Below are 22555 nucleotides of genomic sequence, written 5' to 3' on the forward strand. Positions count from 1 at the left end.
TGGGTTACAACAGAATCATGTGTTTTTGGTAACTGAGTCCCAAACATGGCTTCAACTAGAAATGTGCCAGAGTTCTCACACTAGGACACATCTATCAGCAAGGCAAGCAAGACTGCATTGATATAATAGTTATATGGTAATCTTACTTCATCTGACATAATAATTTGATAAAGTTTGTTGATCATATCCCTGATCATAAAAATCTATCATATGTTAATGCTGGGCATGATAATCCACTTTACAAAACACACACTACAGAATGCAATCCAAATTCTACTTAGGCAATAGCTGTATAACATGAATTATTAAACAGTATACCCTTTGGTAATTTGAAACCTCAACCACTTGCCTTGTCATTGGTAGGCTGATGATTCAGGGGTGTCCATGTGCTCATCTTAGTCTGCATTTTAGGCCCATTCATAATCCTGAGTGGCGCAAATGTCATTTTGAAATGTTTAAATTGTGTTTTCCTTCCTGTATTAAATCATTCCATTCAAATTGGAACTGAAAGATAGAACGTCATTACATAAATTATGAGGCAGACAGCAATTAGAACCACAACCAAGGAAAGTTTTCCACATTCAAACTTAAAGAGAGCTGTTCGGAAAATGAAGGACTTTCAAAAAATTAATGTCTGGAAGTGATCATTTGAATTACAACTGCATTTCATATTTTTGCTAAGTGGTATAGAGAGTTTTGAGGGAAATTTCTCTGTACCAGTTTTGATGAACATAAATTGAATCCCTAACTTTCTGGATCTTTGACTACTTTAAGGGAAGAGACGGAGATGTAAGGTATAACAGAGAGAAAAGTTTCAATTTATTAAGTACAGTTCAGCTATTAAAAATAATCTCTTATACCAAAAGAAAATGATGGCAGATGAGGAGACAGATCCTGAAGGAAGATATTCCTGTGAACTTGTTTAAATTTATTCTCAATCACCATTATTAAAATAGGATATGTTCTATTGTGCAAAAAATAACTGTTGCAGCAACAAATCCCAAAATGTGCTTAAATGACAATGAAGTAAGTTGGGAACACAAGAGATTCTAAAGATGCTGAAAATTCAGAGCATCACACACAAATGCTGGAGGAACTCAGCAGGTCAGGCAGCATCTACGGAAATAATAAAAATTGACGTTTCGGGCTGAGACCCTTCTTCAGGATTAAGGTCACAAAGACACTATATAAAAGCCATTTTTTCTTGATATCTAAGCTGAAATTTGAATTGCCAGTGAAGTCTGGAACAAGACGGCTGCTGACATCACTAGATAGAACCATGTTCTGCAGAAAACCTTAAATGCCTTCAGAAGATAAAGTTACGCAATAAATATTAGATTAGATTAGATTAGATTATGAGGACACATAGTCCTCTTTTGTCATTTAGTAATGCATGCATTAAGAAATGATACAATTTGTTCCTCCAGAATGATATCACAGAAACACAAGACAAACCAAGACTAAAAAAATATTTAATATATATGAAAACTTTCTCAGTTCTATCGAATTTCTAGAATTTCTATAGGTAATTGGAAGATTGCAGATCTCACTACCATTAAATAAAGTTAATAGGGTTAAATCTAAAAATATTGAGGGTGAATTTCATGGAGCATGGGAGCTGGTACAGATCAGATGGGACAAATGTGTTGATTCTCCACTAAAATCAAAGATGAAGGGATCTAATCAAGGTAATGTGCCTATTAGCCTGATCTCTACACTAAATGAATGATAGAACTCAGCTAAATGGTACAGGTTTCAGAAGGGATACCTGACAAGTATCATGAGCAGTCTTGATGCAAACCAGGAAGCCATAGCCTGCCTTTTACTATGCACATCCGCAGCATTGAATTTGAAAATGTGTCCAATTCTTAAACAACACTCAAAATACCAAAAGTGAAATCTTCTACATCCCAGCTCAATTCAACTTCTATAAGGCTTTTGACAGTGTTCTGCTTCAAATTCTATTTGTGATAGATTGGGAAGAACAAGACCTGGATTGTAAGAACTATGCTGAGTGAATACAGATTCAGCAACACATTGGCCCTTTAATTTTATTTTCTATTGCATTGTTTTTGGTCTATGTATTTTACTTAACGATTTTCTCAGCAATCTTGGCAACTAATATTGGCTTTATCAAGTTATTACCTTTTGTTGATTCTGAGCTGGAGTCACTGGGAGTGGGTTACTTGTTTACCCAGAAGTGAGAGTGTTGCCAATAAACTAGGCTGACATCCCTAATTGTAAAGACTCTAATGGGTGAGATATGCATTATTTTCAAATTTGCCATTTGGTTCTTTATATTGATAGAATTTTCCAAAAAGATATCCAGTTAGCTGCTCTTTTCTGGTTTCCTCCCGTATCTTTGCATATTTTCTCCTTGATTTATTCTACTCCCTTTGAACACTGCTAGTTTGTATCTGTACCCATAGCAACATCTTCCAAATGCTAATACAGTAGCTCATTTTATAACAAAATCCTTTTATTGTCTTCAATCAGTCACTTTATCTAAACCTTAGATATCTCTATCTAATGTTCTCAGCCTTCTCTGCTTTAAGGGAAACCATATTATTTTCTCTAGTCTCTCACCCTAACTGCAATCCCTTATTCCTGGACAGTCTGCAGCACCTTGTCCTTCCCAGAGTGTTGTCTGAATTGGATGTGATACTTCAGTTTTATGCACAGTTCCACTATGTCTTCATTTCTATAAGCCTTGTTTGCTTTGTTGATCTGTTCCCACTTTCAAAAAATAGTGCACAGCATCCTAGATTTCTAATTCTTTTGCACTTTCTTTTGAATTAATTAGCATTTAATATTTATCCTCATTTACACCAAACTTATTATTTAACATTTGTGTTAATTTCATTTGCAATATCAATATACAGTAATTTCCAAATCTATTACTATTTTTCTTATCATCTGCATATTTCAGTTTAGAGGTTCTTAACAGCAGACAGGGTTGCATTAACTACCAATCCATAAACCTTTTTTCACTTGTTGCACGATTATGCTAATACAGGGACATAAGAGAAAGAACAAACCTCGAGGATGTATGCTTAATTCGATAAGGCAGGATGAAGGCTGGGTGGGGAGATGCCATGCAAAAGCAGCTACTTAGTTAAATATCCTCAGAAGACTAATCTTGTGCCTAAACACTTAAGTACATGTTTCAGGGAAGATATGTCAGGTAAGAGAGGGTTGGTACCCGTTTTCTCACAAGAGAGGGCAGATGGGGTGAACACATTCAGTTTTTTCCCCCCGGGTCGAAGAATCAAGGATCAATTAAGTTGAAAGGGGAGAGATTTAATAGGATCGTGAAGGGCAACTTGGTCAAAGTTCAAAGTAAATTTATTATCAAAGTACAGTACATGCTGTGTATGTAAACGCAGATTCATTTTCTTCCGGGCATTCACAGTAAATACAAAAGAAACAGAACAGAATCAATGAAAGACCGCACCCAACAGGACAGACAACAACCGATAGGCCAAAAACAACAAACTCCAAATACAAAAACAAAAACAACAATAATATATAAACAAACGATAAACGTCAAAAACATCATATAAAGAGTCCTTGAAAGAAAGTCCAACAGTTTAGCGAAGGGCGAGTGAAGTTATTCCCTTTGGCTCAAGAGCCTGATGGCTGAAGGATAATAATTATTCCTGAACCTGGTGGAGTGGGCGCTGTGGCTCCCGTACCTTCTTCCTGATTGCGGCACTGAAAAGAGAGCATGGCCTAGAATGTGGGGGTTTTTGATGTTGGATGCTTTCTAGTGACAGCGCTCATAATGTCAATTTTTGGAATGAGCTGCCAGAGGAAGAGGCTGAGGCAGATAGATTAACGACACGAAAAAGTACTTGGACAGGTACATGAATAGGAAAGGTTTTATGGGCCAAATGAGACTGAGCTAGACACGCATCAAGGACCGGTTAGACCGAATGACTTGCTTTCATGCTCCTGACTCTATTACCCTGTGGTTGTGGTTGACAGGGTACAAAGATGGGTCTGGCACTTTCTCACCTCTCTGTCTAACAACAATCGATACCATCGCCGTCTCCCGAGTCAGCCTCGCTCGGTTTCCACGGTAACAGCCTCCGCCAGCGCCCCTCCGCAGCGGACCAATAGGGTCTCCGGCACACTGTCACGGGATCAGAGGTGCTGGAACACGTTTCCCGGGTGACGAGTATTATCGCTCACCATTCGCCGTGTTCCTGCAGCCAATCAGGCCTCGTATGGGAGGTGTAGTGCTCGGGTCAGTCGAGCGGTTGGTGAGTGTCCAGCGATGGAAGGTGATCGGTGTTGTGTGAACGGTGAGGGCGGGGGGAACCAATCGTGGCGGTAGTGGTCCGGGTGGAAATGAGTCGGTAAGTCCGGAGTAGTGCAGCTTGGGTCTAACTGGGGGAAGGGCGATGAGGCGAATGGTTGCTGGAGAGAGTGGTGGGGGCAGCAGGTGGGTGATATGTCGGGGGGTGTGCGGGGTTGAAAGAGATTCAGTGAGAAGGGGATTAGGTTCAGAAGCCCAAGGTTTGACGTCTTTGAGCTTGATCTGAAATTACCGGGGCTGCCTACTCCAATATCGGTTAATAAAGTCAATTTGAGTTTATTTTACTGCTTCACTTAATTGATGACAATGGTGTAGGCGGCGCTTGATTCGGAGTTTGGGATCATTCGTGGAGTATGCTCTCTCTAACGCGTCCCCTCCCCCTATTCCCCAAAGGAAAATTAGTGGCATTGTGTTTTTATTTTGTAGGGTGATTTGTTTTCCTGTCTAATTGCTCAAAAATCATGGATATTTCAGTTATTTTTCTTTTAAAGTCCCAGGAATGATGGGTGTTATCACATCTGTAACTTGTTTTATCTCGTTAGACATTTCAATTTTCTTGTGCATTGCTTGAGGGAGAAGCGAAGGTAATATAAACGTGAGCAAAAAGTGATATGCCAGATTTAATTTCGTGCTGAGGCCGATCTGCCTTTTTGAGGAATTAATTTTTGTCAGGTGTAAAGGTTTTTGTCATTTTAAAAATCTAGAAGGACACTTCCCAGTTATGGAGGGGATAAAATGCAAGCATATTCTCCGACCAGTGTCACAAAGGTGGGTGTGGGATCATGGGTGTAACGTAAGAATGTTTTTGATGTACAAAATCTCTACAAAGTGCCCATATTTGAAAGCAAAAACATTGGTAAAGGTGCATAGAAAATTTACGTTTTATTACGTTAAGATAAATGATATTTAAAATGTAGGATCAGGTGCAAACTTCAGAAGAAAAGTTGGGGGAAAATATTTATCACAGAGAGTAAACCTTTTGATTAAAACTATTTCTATGATTTTAGAGTTGTGTAATGGCACACCACTTGTGCTGAAAAACTGATTGTGCAAATTTTCTCAGGTTTTTCCAAGTTTTACATTTTAAAAAAATTGATCTGAGTGGCATAGCAAAGATGTGAATAACGTTTTTATATTTCAGTTTGATTTAATGCAATAATGGAAGATAAAGAATATGAAGGGATGCATTCCCCTGAGCTCAATTTCTCATAATGTTTTAAATTTAAAATTAATAATTCAAGTTGTGCATTTGTAGAAGAATATGCTGAGTTCCCACCACCTTGCATTGCAAAACACACTCTGACCACAGTTCTGACAGACCACTTACCTTGAAATTGTCTTTTTCTTTATCTTTGTGAGCTAATATGAAAATCATAACAGAATAATTAGTCTCTGAATGTTGGGTGCCAGTTCTTTTCTTTCCTTCTCTTGCCTATGGCAGAGCTGAGCAAGGAAGAATCTTGAGATTACAATTGACTACCAGTTTACCAAATGTAGGATTAATAATTTTTTTCTATAAATTGCTTGCCATTCAATGTCGAAATAACAAATCTTGGTAATAGAGGTGGCAAAATGAATTATTATTTTACTTTTTGATGCCTATTGGACTTGTCTGACATAAGAACAAAACACATCAAGTCATAGAATAAAACTCCAAACAGTTTATTTTATTTATTTTTATTTAGAGATACAGCATGGAATAGGTCTTTCGAGCTTCATCACCCAGCAAACCCTGATTTAACCCTAACCTAATCACGGGACAATTTACAATGACTAATTAACCTACTCAATACGTCTTTGGACTGTGGGAGGAAACCAGAGAACCCGGAGAAAACCCAAGCATTCCATGGGGAGGATGTACAGAGACTCCTTAGAGAGGCGTCAAGATTGAACTCCAAACTCTGACACCCTGAGCTGTCATAGTGTTGTGCTAACTGCTATGATACTGTGGCACCCACATTCAATATTGAGCCCAGATTCCTAGTAGATATGAAGTTCACTAATATGGTAAGTTTTTATTACTATTTCAACAAATATTTGGGGATCTGAGCTGGATTGCTAATCAATGCTGATTTGTAGTCAGTTTTTCCTTACAAGTTTCATCCCCACAATGAAGTCTGATTTAAGGCACTGAACATTTTCTCCACCCTGCAGTTTGAACTCATTTTAAGTCTGAGAACTATAACTGAAACTTGAGAATACCATGCAGATTCCTTACAAAATGCATTTGGATATTATTACTTTTTGTCATCGGTTTGCTGTCTTTTGGCAGTGGTATGTCTTAGTGCAAGGCCAGTCTTCATCTGTAGTCTATTATTATGGTATTAATGATCAAGAGATAGTAAGCTAAATTTTTACTACGGCAAGTTGTGAAGCTGAAAAGAAACTTGATCAGGCCAGGTGAGGCGCTAGTGACTTTTGTAGCCATTCTGATTTGTACACAACTCCAGTACGTCTAATAGGTTATCACTTAAGGCAACTCGTACAGCAACAATTTTAATCCATGGTGCATTTATGCTTCCCTGCAATAACAACTTTTTCAACTGTCCCCATTTAAGTATATCTCATTCCTTCAAACTCTCTTTTGCAGCCGTTTCAAGAACTTGGTTATATTGTTGCAAAGATATGATGAAGCTTGGTATCAGAATTCTTGATATACAGAAATACACAAAAAATACAGGCTTAATTTTACTGGAGCATTTTATTTTGTAATTATTTTGTAGCCTTCATATCATGTATTGTACTGTTGCCACAAAACAAAAATTTCATGATGTGGCTGACAATAAGTCTGATTCTGAGTCCCTTATGGGAAGAAGGGAGGAAAATGGGGTTGAGGGATTATAAATAAGCCATGATGGAATGCCAGAAGAGATTCATTGGACTGAATAGGCTAATTTTGCTCCAAGTCTAATGGTTTTATGAAGAAACTTGTGATCATAAAGCGAGAATCTATTGTGACTTTTTGTGAATAGCACAGCATGATGAGCTTTGAAGTTGTCTATCTGTAACAGCAGCAACACTTTCAGTATGCTGGATGAACTCAGTAGGTTGAGCAGCATCAGTTAGAAACGATGAGTTGACATTTCGGGCCAGAACCCTTCGTCGGTCCCGACAAAGAGTTCCTGCCCGAAACGTCGACTCACCGTTTCTAACTGATGCTGCCCGACCTGCTGAGTTCATCCAGCGTACTGAAAGTGTTGCTTTGATCAGAGCATCTGCAGATTATTTTGTGTAACAGCAGCAGATGTTTGGAAAGGAATTGTTTACCTTATATTTTCTTTAGAATTGATGGCTTGTCACCAAACAAGCATTTTGGCATTGCCATGGTATTATTTCAGTTAGCATGGCACTATTAGAGCTCAAGACTTTGGAGTTCAGAGTTCAACTGCAGTGCCAGCTGCAAGAAGTCAGTGACTATGTAGCTTTCCTCTGGGTGCTCTGGTTTCCTCCCACAGTCCAAAGGCTTACTGGTTAGTAGGTTATTTGGTTATTGTAAATTGCCCTGTGATTAGACCAGGATTAAGTAGGTGGGTTGCTGGGTGGCATGGCTTGTTGGGCCAGAAGGGCCTGTTCTGCACTGTATCTCCAAATAAGACAAATTCCCACACTCTGTCCACAGAACAAGGATATAATTAGAATTATCTTGGTGTCTTGGTTATTTTTTTTCTTTTTAAGACATTTGCAATTGGGATTTAAAGTGCCTGATCTGATATACAGAAATAAACACCTTCAGCACAATACTTTGGGTGGGAATGGGAAATCAGATATTAAAATTGTCATTCATTTGCTCCATTCAAAGCTACTGTGGTGCTGCTCACAGTTGTAAACATCAGACTCCTTCAACTTGGAACTTTGTAGACTGGCAATTGTTCCTTCTAATCTGTCCAATAGGTTTAAACCCATCTTGTGTTTTTATATAAACAAAGGTATCAAATAAATCTCCCTTTGAAAAATGATGATCAGTGTAAATTATTTAATTGTCAGAAGTGGAAACTTTCAAGCTAATATCTTTTGGTTGCATATTGCAGATAATTATCCACTCTTTTTTTCTTCACAATATTACATTTAGGATTTTTCCCTGCTCTTAAATTATTGAAGTTATTTTAGTGTCAGTAATTTTGCTGCCATTAGATATTTGGGATGACCATGAAATTGGATTTTTACAACTCCAATTGATGGAACTTGAACTTTGCAGAGTCAGGCAAGATGCATTGACTTGAGTGATAGGGACAAAGATATGGTCAGATACCCTGCATACAGTGTAAACATAACAAGAACTTCAAAGAAATTTCATCCACTGCTGCATAACAGAGTTAATTTGAGACTTAATCTGCTGGTTATTTAAATACATATTCCGGTGTAAACTCTTGATATTCAAATTCTGTGTGTATCTTGTATATTTATGTTTATTATGTTTTTTGATTATTATTGTTTTTTGTTTTTTTGTGTTGTGTGGGATCCAGAGTAACAATTATTTCATTCCCCTTTACACTTGTGTACTGGAAATGATGTTAAAGAAATTTGAATCTTTAATAATCATAATCTTTATGATTATTTATAATTTCCCATGTTAAGTTTTGAAGTTCTGCTTGAAGAAAATACACCCACAATGAGTGCATAGCTTCAAGCAACTGCTTTGATTGAAATGCTATATTAGGTACTTGAAGTCTTGTCCAGTGTTCAATGTCACCTGATACCATCAAACTGGTACCAAAAACGTGCAAATTAATTAGCTGGTGAGAAGAGGGGTTAGTTGGATATTGACCTCATGTATGCAAAATTGTGAATTCACAAACCTCATCCCAGAGATCTGCTTTAAATGCTGCTATTTTCACAGGAGTCAATATTGTCACGGAGGAACCAAAGTTGGTAGCTCTCAAAAAGATGTGGTACCTCAGGAGGTAAGATTCGTTTTGCTAATTTTTGAATATTTTGTGAAGAAGTACATTAATTACAGAAAAAAGTGACTTGTGTGCTAACTGACATGTAAAGTTGGATCATTTACAGAATATGATTCCCTAAAGATGTGCATGATGTTGCATCAAGGCTAGATTAATGGCTTATTATTCTTATTATTATTAACATATTATTCTCCGTAACTTCCGCCACCTCCAACAGGATCCCACCACTAAGCACATCTTTCCCTCCCCCCCCCCTGCATTCCGCAGGGATCGCTCCCTAAACAACTCCCTTGTCCATTCGTCCCCCCCATTCCTCCCCACTGATCTCCCTCCTGGCACTTATCCGTGTAAGCGGAACAAGTGCTACACATGCCCTTACACTTCCTCCCTTACCACCATTCAGGGCCCCAAACAGTCCTTCCAGGTGAGGCGACACTTCACCTGTGAGTCGACTGGGGTGATATACTGCGTCCGGTGCTCCCGATGTGGTCTTTTATATATTGGCAAGACCCGACGCAGACTGGGAGACCGCTTTGCTGAACATCTACGCTCTGTCCGCCAGAGAAAGCAGGATCTCCCAGTGGCCACACATTTTAATTCCACATCCCATTCCCATTCTGACATGTCTATCCACGGCCTCCTCTACTGTAAAGGTGAAGCCACACTCAGGTTGGAGGAACAACATTTTATATTCCGTCTGGGTAGCCTCCAACCTGATGGCATGAACATCGACTTCTCTAACTTCTGCTAGGCCCCACCTCCCCGTTGTACCCCATCTGTTACTTATTTTTATGCACACATTCTTTCTCTCACTCTCCTTTTTCTCCCTCTGTCCCTCTGAATATACCTCTTGCCCATCCTCTGGGTCCCCCCCCCCTGTCTTTCTTCCCAGACCTCCTGTCCCATGATCCTCTCGTATCTCCTTTTGCCAATCACCTGTCCAGCTCTTGGCTCTATCCCTCCCCCTCCTGTCTTCTCCTATCATTTTGGATCTCCCCCTCCCCCTCCAACTTTCAAATCCCTTACTCACTCTTCCTTCAGTTAGTCCTGACGAAGGGTCTCGGCCTGAAACGTCGACTGCACCTCTTCCTACAGATGCTGCTTGGCCTGCTGCGTTCACCAGCAACTTTGATGTGTGTTGCTTGTATTTCCAGCATCTGCAGAATTCCTGTTGTTTTACATTAATGGGATTTGATTTTTGTTAAAAACTGAAAATTGGCACATGGTTCTGAACATACTGTATTTTACCTTTGCCAATGCTACAAGATAATTGACAGGATATTGTAAATATATTCTATGCTGCCCATTGTTTATCAATTGTATAGCATGATTATTTAATAAATAGACCCACAATATATTGTGACCTTAATTACTGACAGGTCTTTACTGCACCATCTAAATCCTCCCTAGATACTAATGACAACCTTGGACCATCTCTGCTTCACCATATTGTTGGGTTTATATATAAGTTGTTGATAAATTATTTGATATGAGGCCCTGAGCAGAGGGCTGTGTACAATACAGCCTGTTTTACAGGAATGAAGTCAACATTTGGTTGACAAAAATAATTTGGTTCACAAAAATAATTTTAGAGTCATTTAGAATAATCTTATGGTTATGCCTGTAGATTGACACATCACACAGTCTCTCTCTCGCTCTGCGTCTTGTAAAAGCCATGAGAAAAGACATCATCACACACACGCACAGACTCGCACGCATGCAGGCACATGCCAAAAAAAAAAGACAGAACAAACATTGGTAGCTTCAACAATAGCAGCAATAGGATCTCAGACACTCAGCAAGTATCCAGCTATATGCTGTAACTGTATGTTTTCCTTGAGTGCAATAATAAGTAATTTAAACATACAGTACCTCCAGGGATTTTGCAGACCAGACACTATTCTGAGATAGTCAGAGTGGTGGAAATAAAAAGCATTGTTTTTTTTTAAAGAAAATTATTTGGATTTGTTTACTTAGCCTAGTTTGTGGGAATGTCGATAAAGATGGTGCCAGTGATTATCAGTGATTTTCTTTGGGTGGCAGAAAATTGATCCAGATTTCCTCTGAAATGTACTACTTTTGAATTACTTTCACTGCCATCTGCAGCATGTAAATTTCCTCTTAACAACGGTCTTCGAAATTACAGTACATCAATGATCGATGGTAAAATGCAGAGCAGTAAGCAGTAAGGGTCATTGCTGTGGCCGAAAACGCAGCAGGAGAGGTGGGATCCAAGCCAGGCTGAAACACAGAAATGAGGCCTCCTCTACCCAGCATCTTGTTGGCATATGTGCAGTTGTTGGAAAATAAGATTGTCAATCTCAGGGCAAGGCTGCTGCATCAGAGACAGATGAGGCAGATCTACAGAGACTTGCCTATCGGCAAACATACTGGACACAGTGGTCAGACCAGAAGGATTTACGATTTTCAGAATTGTTTCAACTGCAAACCCTGGAAAAAGGAGGTGGCATGGGCTTTCTGCTCAATTCCCTTTGGTGTATCGACATAGGGATTATGTTGACCTCTTGTTCCCTTGACTTAGAACACCTAATGGTCAAATGTAGACCATACTATTTGCCTTGGGAGTTCTCATCAGTGATCTTGACTGCAGTTTATATACCACCAGTGGCCGACTATGAGAAAGCACTTGCAACACTGCCCAGTGTCATCTGAAGAAAACAAATGGTCCGAAGCATTTCAAATTACAGTTGGTGACTTCAACCAGGCCTGATTGAAGAAAACCTTGCCCTGTTATCACTAGCATAAGAGGTCCCAACACACTAAACTACTGCTATGATAAGGAATGCCTATCATTCCTTACCTAGACTGCATTTTGACGAATTGGACCAATTAGCTGTACTACTACCTGCATACAGACAGAGCTTAAAAGGCAAGGCTCCAGTGATTAAGACAAATAAAACGTGGTTGCGGGAGGCAGAGGAATGATTACAGGATTACTTTGAGTCAGTGGACTGGTCTGTATTCAAGCACTCGTCTGAGGATCTGAATGACTGCACCAGGATTGTAACAGACTTCAGTAAAACAGCAGTACTTGAGTGTGTTCCAATTTAATCATTCAGGGTCTTTCCCAATCAGAAGCCCAGGATGAACCATGAAATCTGGAATTTGCTGAGGACTAGATCAGAGGCATTCAAGTCTGGGGATCAAGTATGCTATAAGAGGTGCCGGTATGATTTCTGGAAAGCCATCTCATGGACGATGAAGATTCTGGACTAGATTGGAATCAATGAGGGATACTTGACAGCTGTGGCAGGATTTGAATGTCATACCTCCTACGAAGTTAAATCAAGCGACATGGGGATAGCAGAGCTTCGCTTCCTGATGAGCTCAACACCTTCTATGCTCATTTTGATCACTGGAATGTGGAGGAACCATCACATAGACCCACATCTCCCAATGGTCCTTTGGTTTCAGTATCTGAAGCTGACGTGTGAGCTGCCTTCAGGAGGGTGAATCCAAGGAAATCATTCAGTCCTGACAGAGTACATGACCGAGTACTGAAAACCTGTGCTGACCAACTGGCTGGTGTGTTCACAGATATCTTCAACCCCTTGCTTCGGCAAGTGTGTGGGACCCATCTGCTTCAAGTAGGTTTCAATCATAGAAGAGCATGGTAGCCTGCCTCAATGACTATCCCCCAGTGGCATTTAAATCCACAGTGATGAAGTGCTTTGAGAGGCTGGTGTCGAAACATGTCAGCTCCTGTCTGAGTGGTGACTTGGATCCATTCCAATTTGCCTACCAGAGCAATATCAGAATCAGCATCAGACTGTCTTTAAAGAAGAGTGAACCCTCATAAGGCAGAAGGTCCTAATGGAGTATCTGGTAAGGCTCTGAAAACCTGTGGCAACCAACAGCGGGAGTGTTCAAAGACATTTTCAACCTCTCACTGCTACAGGCAGAAGTTTCCACTTGCTTCAAAAAGGCAACAATTATACCAGTGCCTAAGAAGAATAATGTGGACTGCGTTAATGACTATTGCCTAGTAGCACTCACATCGACAGTGATGAAATGCACTCAACGTCAGTAAGAGGAAAGAGCTGATTGTGGACCTCAGGAAGGGTAAGATGAAGGAATAGTCATAGTCATACTTTATTGATCCTGGGGCAAATTGGTTTTCGTTACAGTTGCACCATAAATAATAAATAGTAATAAAACCATAAATAGTTAAATAGTAATATGTAAATTATGCCAGGAAATAAGTCCAGGACCAGCCTATTGGCTCAGGGTGTCTGATCCTCCAAGGGAGGAGTTGTAACGTTTGATGGCCACAGGCAGGAATGACTTCCTATGAGCTCTGTGTTGCATCTCGGTGGAATGAGTCTCTGGCTGAATGTACTCCTGTGCCCAACCAGTACATTATGTAGTGGATAGGAGACATTGTCCAAGATGGCATGCAACTTGGACAGCATCCTCTTTTCAGACACCACCGTCAGAGAGTCCAGTTCTATCCCCACAACATCACTGGCCTTACGAATGAGTTTGTTCACATACACATACCAATCCTCATAGAGGGATCAGAAGTGGAGAGAGTGAGCAGCTTCAAGTTGCTGGGTGTCAAGATCTCTGAGGATCCAACCTGGCCTCAACATATTGATGTAGTTATAAAGAAGACAAGACAGCGGCTATACTTTATTAGGAGTTTGAAGAGATTTGGCATGTCTTGGCAAACTTCTATAGTTGTACCGGAGAGAACTTTCTGATAGGCTGCGTCACTGGTATGGACGGGCTACTGCACAGGACCAAAAGAAGCTGCAGAAGGTTGTAAATCTAGTCACCTCCATCTTGGGCACTAGCCTACAAAGTACCCAGGACATCTTCAGGGAGAGGTGTCTTGGAAAGGCAGCGTCCATTATTAAGGATCTCCAGCACCCACGGCATGCCCTTTTCTCACTGCTACCATCAGGTAGGAGTTGCAGACGCCTGAAGGCACAAACTCAGCGATTTCAGGAACAGCTTCTTCCCCTCTGCCAACCGATTCCTAAATGGACAAGCAAGCTCTGGACACCTTTTTTTTTTAATATACAGTATTTCTGTTTTTGGACTTTTCAAATCTATTCAATATACGTAATTGATTTGTTTATTTGTTATGGTTTATTTTATTTATTATTTTTTCTCTCTCTGCTAGATTATGTATTGCATTGAACTGCTGCTGCTAAGTTGACAAATTTCACGTCACATGCCGGTGATAATAAACCTGAATTGGTCCACAGCAGATGACACCTCATTGGCTCTTGACACAACACTGGACGGCAAAGATGCATGCATCAGGATGCTCTTTATCGATTACAGCTCAGCATTTAATATCATCATCCCCTCAAGACTAATTAGTAAACTCCAAGGCTTGGGCCTCAATACCCCCTTGTGCAATTGGATCCTAGATTTCCTCGCTTGCATACCCCAGCCCAGGGGTGACCAACCTTTTACATTCCATGCGTAAATTTTTTTACTCACGAGTTCAGAAGCGCCATACAACTCTTGTACCCCCATTCAATTCTTGTAAAAATATGTTAATATAGAACTCATGCGTGAAAAAATTGCGTCTGAACTCGTGCGTGGAAAAATTGACACGTGGAATGTAAAAGGTTGGCCACCCCTGCCCCAGTCAGTTCAGATTGACAAAAACATCTTTGACAATCTCCATCAGCACAGGTGCACCACAGGGCCGTGTGCTTCCTCCCCTGCTTTACTCAATTTACAACTATGACTATGTGGCTAAGCAGAGCTCCAACACTATCCAAGTTTGCTGATGACACCACTGTTATGGGCCATTTCAAAGGAGGCGATGAATTGGCATACAGGAGGGAGAATGAAAATTTGGCTGAGTGGTGTCATAACAACAACATCTTACTCAATGTTAGCAAGACCAAGAAACTGGTTGTATACTAAAGGACAGGGAAACCAGAGGTCCATGAGCCAGTCCTCATCAGAGGGTCAGTAATTTTAAATTCCTGGGTGACAGTATCTCAGAGGACACTTCCTGGACCCATCCGATAATGTAATTGCAAATAATGCGCAGTAACACCTCTACTTTCTTAGGGATCTGTGGAGATTTGGCATTACATCAAAAAATATTGTCAAACTTCTATAGAAGGTTTATTGACTGGTTGCATTATGGCCTGGGAACGCCAATGCCTTTGAAAGGAAAGTCTTGCAACAAGTAGTGGATTCGACTCAGTAGCTCATGAAATGCTGTCATAGGAAAGCAACATCCATTATCAAAGATACTCACTACCCAGGACATGTTCTTTTCTTGCTGCTGTCATCAGGTAGAAGGTACAAGTGCCTCAGGACTTGCACCACAAGGTTCAAGAACTGTTGCTACCCCTCAACCATCAGGCTCTTAAACAAAAGAGGGAACTACACTCATCTATTGAAATGTTTCCACAACCAGTGATCTCACTTTCAGGACTCTTTATCTTGTTATTTCATGTTCTCATTACTTATTGCTATTTATTTATATTTGCATTTGCACAGTCTTCTATGTTCTTGCCCTTATATTGATCCTGTTTATAGTTACTATTCTATAGATTTGCAGAGTATGCCCGCAGGGAAAATAATTTCAGGGTTGTATGTGGTGACGTGTGTACTCTGATAATAAATTTTACTTTGAGCTTTGGTATGACAGTAGACTTCAGAATGATTGGTGCATGGTTTTCTGCTCTGATTCCTTGCAAGTGATTCCTGTTGAAAATGTCTTGAATGCAGACAGGGTTTCCACACTGCCTTCCTTATTTTAAACTGAGTAATACTCAAATCTCATCAAAAGGGTTGTTAACACATGTACTCTCATGTTAAGAGTTAACTTCTTGGGGGAAGAGTGCTATTCATATGGGCAATGATCACCTCTGGCTTGTTTGTTTATTTTGCAGGTATTTTAAATGTCCTTAATTGGAGAAGCGAATCTTGTGGTGTGGAATGAGTACTGGTTGAGAATGTTTAATGCTCTGAAAGAGCTATATGGAGATTTTGCCTCACTTCAAAAGTAAACTGTTGACTACCAATCTGGATTTTAATTACCTACTGAAGAATTGTTTTTTGAGGAAGAAAAAGATGCTAATTATTGTACCAGACTAATTCTAGAAAACCAAGGCAGAAACAGAAATGGGAACAAATTTTGGAGTTCAAGCTTGATTGAGCAAAGAAAAGGGTTCAGAAACCCAACATTCAATTAGCAAACCTGTTTTTCCTCTACTAGCATTCAAAGCATTGAACTGTGAAGAAATGGCTGTGAATATTAGGGTGATGATATTGACGCTGTATGCACTGTCTACACTCTTCAGACAAGCTGATGGCCACAGTATGTTTGCCTGTGAGCCTATTTCTCTCAGAATGTGTCGTGACCTGCCTTATAATATGACTTTTATGCCAAATCTTCTAAATCATTATGACCAACAGACAGCAGCCCTGGCAATGGAGGTAAGATGACTTCTTGTTCTTGCTTTTGTAGCACAGCAAGTTTTTATTCTTTGTTAGTATTCTATTTTTTTTTTTTGTTGCCTATATCTTTGACTTCACCACCAGATTTGGATTGTTCAGGACCATGATTTGCACCACTGAATACAAGGTTCTGATTTGCCATAATTACTTCTAGCTTTTTGCTTTCTCCATGCTGATTTGATTGAAAGTTCATAATTTGCTGTAAGAGCGAATATGGGTACTATTGAGTGAGATACTTAAATAAGTAGATATTCCTGTATTGCAAGTAAATATTTGTATATTTTGTCCTAATGTTAAATTTGGTCCTTGTGGTTTCTTGTAAAAAATGAAAGCACAATTTCAGTGTTTGAGTTGGAAAAGATATAGTGTTGGAAGGAAGCTGAGCATAGGATTAAATATTGGTAAGTGATTTTTGACATTTTGGGGCAGTGACAGGAGGAGATGGAATTACTGGCAAAGGTATTGTTCCTGAGTAAAATTTCATGAATTATTGTATTTCTTTTTCTTGGAACAGTAAAGTTGTAACCTCATTGCTGTTAAAATTCTGCATTTTCCTGAAACTTTTATTCTCTTTAATGGTGGCCTTTGAGATTTTCTGTGCATTAATGTTGTGAGTTTGTCTCCAGTAGGGTGTTGGATGTTAGAAATTTCTGGAGCTAATTTTTTCATAATTGTTCAATGGAGAGGAAAAAACCAAAAATAGGAAGTCAACATTTGATTTTTCAATTTGCATTTGGCGATTACAAGTTGAGGTTTGGTCAGTTGCAGGAGAAGGAACAGCCATAATAGCATAGCGGTTAGTGCGGTGTTACTACAGCTCGGACGTTGAGTTCAATTCCGGTGCTGTCCCTAAGGAGTTTGCATGTTCTCCCAGTGGCCATGTAGGTTTCCTGCCGGTGCTCCGGTTTCCTCCTGCTGACAAAGACGTGCCAGTTAGTTGGTTAATTAATCATTGCAAGTTATCCTGTGATTTGGCTGGTGTTAAATAGGTGGGTGCTGGGTAGTGTGGCTCATTGTACCAGAAGGGCCTATTCTGTGCTGTATCTCTAAACTTTGACTGGATTAAGAAGTAAACAAATTGAGTGCTATAGTTTGGAGATTCTTCAATATCAGAAGTGTATATTATCATTTGAAAAAGAACAATGGGTTAATGTAACACACACACACACACACACACACACACATTCTCTCCCCCCTCTCCCCTCTCCCCCTCCCCCCACTCACACACACACACACACACACACACACACACACACACACACACACACACACACACACACACCAGGTCATGCACCATCTATGCAGAGGAATGTTTTGGGTCATGGCCTAACAGGACTTCGTCGGGGTTAATGTTCCTCATTGGAACCATTGATCAGGACTTTCATCTTGTGAGAGGTCCAAAGTAGGATGATGACCCTTGTTCTTTCAGCTGTTCACTAGCCCATCTGTTACCAGCATTTTTAGTTTCAAAAATACGATTTGTCTCACTTGATGATTTTAAATTAGACAAACCAATCTGCTTGCTGTCCTGTTTCCTCTTGCTGGTGTGGATCCTTTGTATGATTTATAATTTATACTATCAAATGTTGGTTTGCCCTAGGCTGTCTTCTGTTGCCAGGCCTTTTGTATTTTGCTTCCTATTCAGTCTCCTGTGAGGCAAGCTCTTGCAACTTTTTTTTTCTTGCACCTGTGTAGTTGGAATCTCAAATTCTCTAAGCTGATTAGGGCTGATCCAAGCCCCAGAGCAATTTTGAAGGAGTAATTTTTGAAGACAGATGAAGCTTAAATTTTCATCCTGAGAATTTCCCTTCGAGAAATTCATCTTCACAAAACATGTTTGTAAGAAATGGGGCAGTATGGTAGTGTAGCAGTTAGCCTAACACTTGCAGCGCCAGCAACCCAAATTCAATTCCAGCAGTATGTACTTTGTCTCAGTGACCACATAGGTTTCCTTCAGGTGTTCTGGTTCCTACTACATTCTAAAGGTGTGCATGTTAGTAGATTAATTGATCAAATGGATCAGTAGGGCACTGCAGAGTGCTGTTGAACTAGGGGATCTGGGAATATAGGTCCATAATTCATTGAAAGTGGTTTCACAGATAGATAGGGTTGTTAAGAAAGCTTTTGGCACATTGGCCTTCATAAGTCTATGTATTGAGTCCAGGAATTTGGATGTTACATTGAAATTGTATAGGATGTTGATGAGGCCTAACCTGGAGTATTGTGTTTTTAAACGCAAACAACAGGAATTCTGCAGATGCTGGAAATTCAAGCAACACACATCAAAGTTGCTGGTGAACGCAGCAGGCCAAGCAGCATCTATAGGAAGAGGCGCAGTCGACGTTTCAGGCCGAGACCCTTTGTCAGGACTAACGAAGGACTGACTCTTCGTTCAGTTAGTCCTGACAAAGGGTCTCGGCCTGAAACGTCGACTGCACCTCTTCCTAGAGATGCTGCCTGGCCTGCTGCGTTCACCAGCAACTTTGATGTGTGTTGCTGGAGTATTGTGTCCCATTTTGGTCACCTACTTGCAGGAAAGATGTAAATAAGGTTGAAAGAGTACAGACAAAATTTCCAAGGATGTTGCTGGCACTGGAGGCCCTGTGTTATAAGGAAAGATTCAATAGGCTGGAAATTTATTCCTTGGAATGTGGAAGATTGAGGGGAGATTTGATAGAGGTATTCAAACTTATGAGGGTATAGATAGGGTAAATGCAAGCAGGCTTTTTCCACTGAGGTTTGGTGGGACTACAACAAGAGGCCATGAGTTAAGGGTGAAAGGTAAAAAATTTAAGGGGAATATGAGGGAAGATTTCTTCACTCAGGTCGTGAGATTGTGGAACGAGTTGCCAGTGTAAGTGGTGCATATGAGCTTGACTTCAAAGTTTAAGAAGTTGGGATAGGTACATAGATGAGAAGGTATGGGTGGCTGTGGTCCGGGTTCAGATCGATGGGACTAGGCAGTTTAAATGGCTCGACGTGGACTAGATGGGCTAAAGGACTTGTTTCTGTGTTGTACTTTTCTTTGACTATGGCTATAATTGGGCAGTGCAAGGTCATTAGGCTGGAAAGGCTGTATTTCTAAATTTAACATGATATATGAAAAACTCTCGTGTTGGATACTATCCTATTTAGGGTCTTGACGCAAAACTTTGCCATTCTCATAGAACGTAGAAATCTACAGCACATTACAGGCCCTTCGGCCTACAATGATGTGCCGACCATGTAACCTATTCTAGAAACTGCCTAGAATATCCCTACGGTGTAGCCCCCTATTTTCCTAAGCTCCATATTCCTATCTAAGGGTCTCTTAAGAGACCCTATTATAACTGCCTCTACCTCTGTCGCTGGCAGTGAATTCCATGCACCCACCACTCTCTGTGTGAAAAACTTACCTTTGACATCCCCCCTGTACCTACATCCAAGCACCTTAAAACTATGCCCCTTCATGTTAGCCATTTCAGCCCTGGGAAAAAGCCCCTGGCTATCCACATGGTCAATGCCTCTCATCATCTTGTCCATTCCCATCCTGCTCATGTTGTTGGGGTAAGACTAACCTTGCTGGTATTAGCATTGTGTATATAACCTATTTAAGTCTTATTTTCCCTTTGTTATGTTTATTACAGTTTTGTGAAAGAAGCTGCTTCAGTAAATGACCCTGAGTTGATGACCTGGCTACTCTTGGTCTCTGTTGGAGATAATTACCTGGCATTGCACCTGACCTGTATTGCTCCCCGTGGAAAAAAAAATAGTGAATTAAACTGCCTGGACCTTCAGTGCAAACTAAAGAGATTCTGCAGATGCTGGAAATTACACACAAAATGCTGGAGGAATTAAGCTGGTGAGGTAGCATCAATGGAGAGGAATAAACTGTTGATGTTTTGGGCCAAGGCCCTCCATCAAAAAACCATTGACTGTTTATTCCTTTCCATAGGTCCTCGCTGTCCTGCTGAGTTCTTCCAGAATTCTGTACGTGAAGCTTTATTACAGTGGATTGGAATAGAATCTCTGTGCTGCCTACTTAATCCATTCAAATTTTAGTAAATCCATAATACTGTGTTAGATTTATTTAGTTTGCCTGGCTGAATGGAACTTTCTGCTTTAAAAGTACATTGTTATAGCTGAGTGATGTTGTTAGCTGAAGCACCGTGCCCAGTCAAATCCAGTCTTTTGTCCTATGTATATGATGTGTTTTCCTTTTCAGTCTCTGTGGAAATGTGCAGTGTGCACGTAAGCTGTGGATTGGATGTAATGAAGGAAAACACTAGCTGCAGGAGACTGTTTACAGCATCAAATGATTGTTTAACAAGTCCTTTTTATCTGCATTTTGTAACAAAGTATATTATATAGTGTGAACTCTTTCATTCTTCTACAGGTGGAAACCAGTGAAACTTGTTGAGTGTTCCTTGGAGGAGTTAACTGAGATTTACAGGATTATTTTTTTCCTGCTTGGCATTGCTGCCTGCTACACCTCCAACAGTGCCCTTAGATCAGCGTAGGGTCATCAGCTAGGGACCACCATTCATTGATGTTTTGCTCCCTTAACCCTAGTACATCTCCTGGGGGCAGAGCAGTGGCAGGGATATTTCCCTGCCACCCCCTGCAACTTTTAGTGGGGTTAGTCAGGCCCCCAATTTCTGTCCTTAGCCACAGCCAGAAGCTGCTTTTTTCTTCCTTTTCATCCATCTCTCTGGTACCTCCTAGCCTCGCTTCAGTCACTGCCACATCACCGAGAAGCCCCAGCATCTTACCTCCACAAGGTAGATGATGGTCCTCCAGCTAGTTTCCTTATACTCAGGTGCCAGCTCAGAGTACTTCAGCCTCTTCCACTCATGGGCAGTCTCCACTGCTTCCTCCCATGGGATTGTTGCCTCAATGAGGACTGTCTTGGTGGCACTAATGATTAGGATTATAAAAGTCAATGGGTAGTTAGAGTTCACAGCTGACCTTGACTGACATTGCAATGAAAGCTCATGGCTTCTTTGGAAGTTTTCTCACACTTGCCATTCAAGTGCACCTCGTTGAGTGTGAATGTGAGAACATGAAAGACACTGTAACAAATATGGCCTGAAGTTTTACATTTCTAATTTTCAGAACAGTTATGAATAAGGGGGCAGCATGAAAAGATGTCTTTTCACCTAGCGCACCTTGACTTGGTAGAAAATTCTCATTTTTATTTCCCACAGCAGCGGCTTGACCTGCTGAGCTTTTCCCGCATTTTTATTTCAAATTTCCAGCAGCTGCCATTTCATTTTAATCCCATGTGACAATTTCAAATGATTGCCATCAAAACATGGTAAACCATCAGATTCTTTAGAGGTATACTTAAAACTAGTCTGGAATATCCATCCTTTCAATTGAGATTGGTGTTGCTGTGGAGATAATTTGTCAGTTAATGGGTTCTAATGGTTAACAGAAATGTAACTGCTGCTGCTCTGTTCTCTGATTGAACTAAAAATAATTAGTCTAAAGAAGAGAATAAATCTTGTTGGTTGAGAAGGAAAAATCAGTAGTGAATATTCTTCAAAATGAAAACGCAAGTGGCTTAAGGGAAGGAATGTGCAGTGGATTCTAGTTAATTGGGACACATTAGGGCCAGAACATTTTGGCCCAATTGAGTGGCTGCTCCAATTAGCCGAAGTTTCATAGGAATAATTAAAAAGATATATTTTTAAAAAGACAGACTACCTTTTTAACTGAGTAACAAATTATGTATTTAAATGAAATACAGAACAAATTAGAACACTATCAATGCTTCTACAGTACTATAAAACTATTAGTTCCTAAGTAATCGATGGAGGAATTTACTCAGTGTACACTGGCACATTCCTTTCATTTTGTTCATTTGTAGCGCAGATACAGAGTGTAGATA

General features: G+C 40.2%; 2 protein-coding genes across 7 annotated transcripts in view; one reads left to right on the forward strand and one right to left on the reverse strand.

Annotated features, from left to right (window-relative positions):
* fbxo16 (F-box protein 16) overlaps positions 1 to 4134 on the reverse strand; it is a 62123-nt gene extending 57989 nt beyond the window's left edge. For all 3 annotated transcript variants that reach the window (XM_063071597.1, XM_063071589.1, XM_063071579.1), the window contains exons 1-2: positions 4018 to 4134; positions 350 to 504 (exon numbers count right to left, since the gene is read on the reverse strand). In XM_063071597.1, the coding sequence (XP_062927667.1) occupies positions 350 to 445 (96 nt within the window). In that variant the 5' untranslated portion in view covers positions 446 to 504; positions 4018 to 4134. The remainder of the gene's footprint in view (positions 1 to 349; positions 505 to 4017) is intronic.
* Positions 4135 to 4239: 105 nt separating this feature from the next.
* Positions 4240 to 22555, forward strand: part of LOC134341470 (frizzled-3-like) — a 99868-nt gene continuing 81552 nt past the window's right edge. Inside the window, exons 1-4 of one of the 4 annotated variants that reach the window (XM_063039341.1) lie at positions 4244 to 4361; positions 6007 to 6328; positions 9159 to 9222; positions 16116 to 16662. In XM_063039341.1, coding sequence (XP_062895411.1) covers positions 16468 to 16662 — 195 coding nt within the window. In that variant the 5' untranslated portion in view covers positions 4244 to 4361; positions 6007 to 6328; positions 9159 to 9222; positions 16116 to 16467. Of the gene's footprint in view, positions 4362 to 6006; positions 6329 to 9158; positions 9223 to 16115; positions 16663 to 22555 lie in introns of all 4 variants that reach the window. The other 3 variants (XM_063039347.1, XM_063039332.1, XM_063039355.1) reach the window with 3 other exon arrangements.

Source organism: Mobula hypostoma, chromosome 2, assembly GCF_963921235.1.
Source record: "Mobula hypostoma chromosome 2, sMobHyp1.1, whole genome shotgun sequence".
NCBI lineage: Eukaryota > Metazoa > Chordata > Chondrichthyes > Myliobatiformes > Myliobatidae > Mobula > Mobula hypostoma.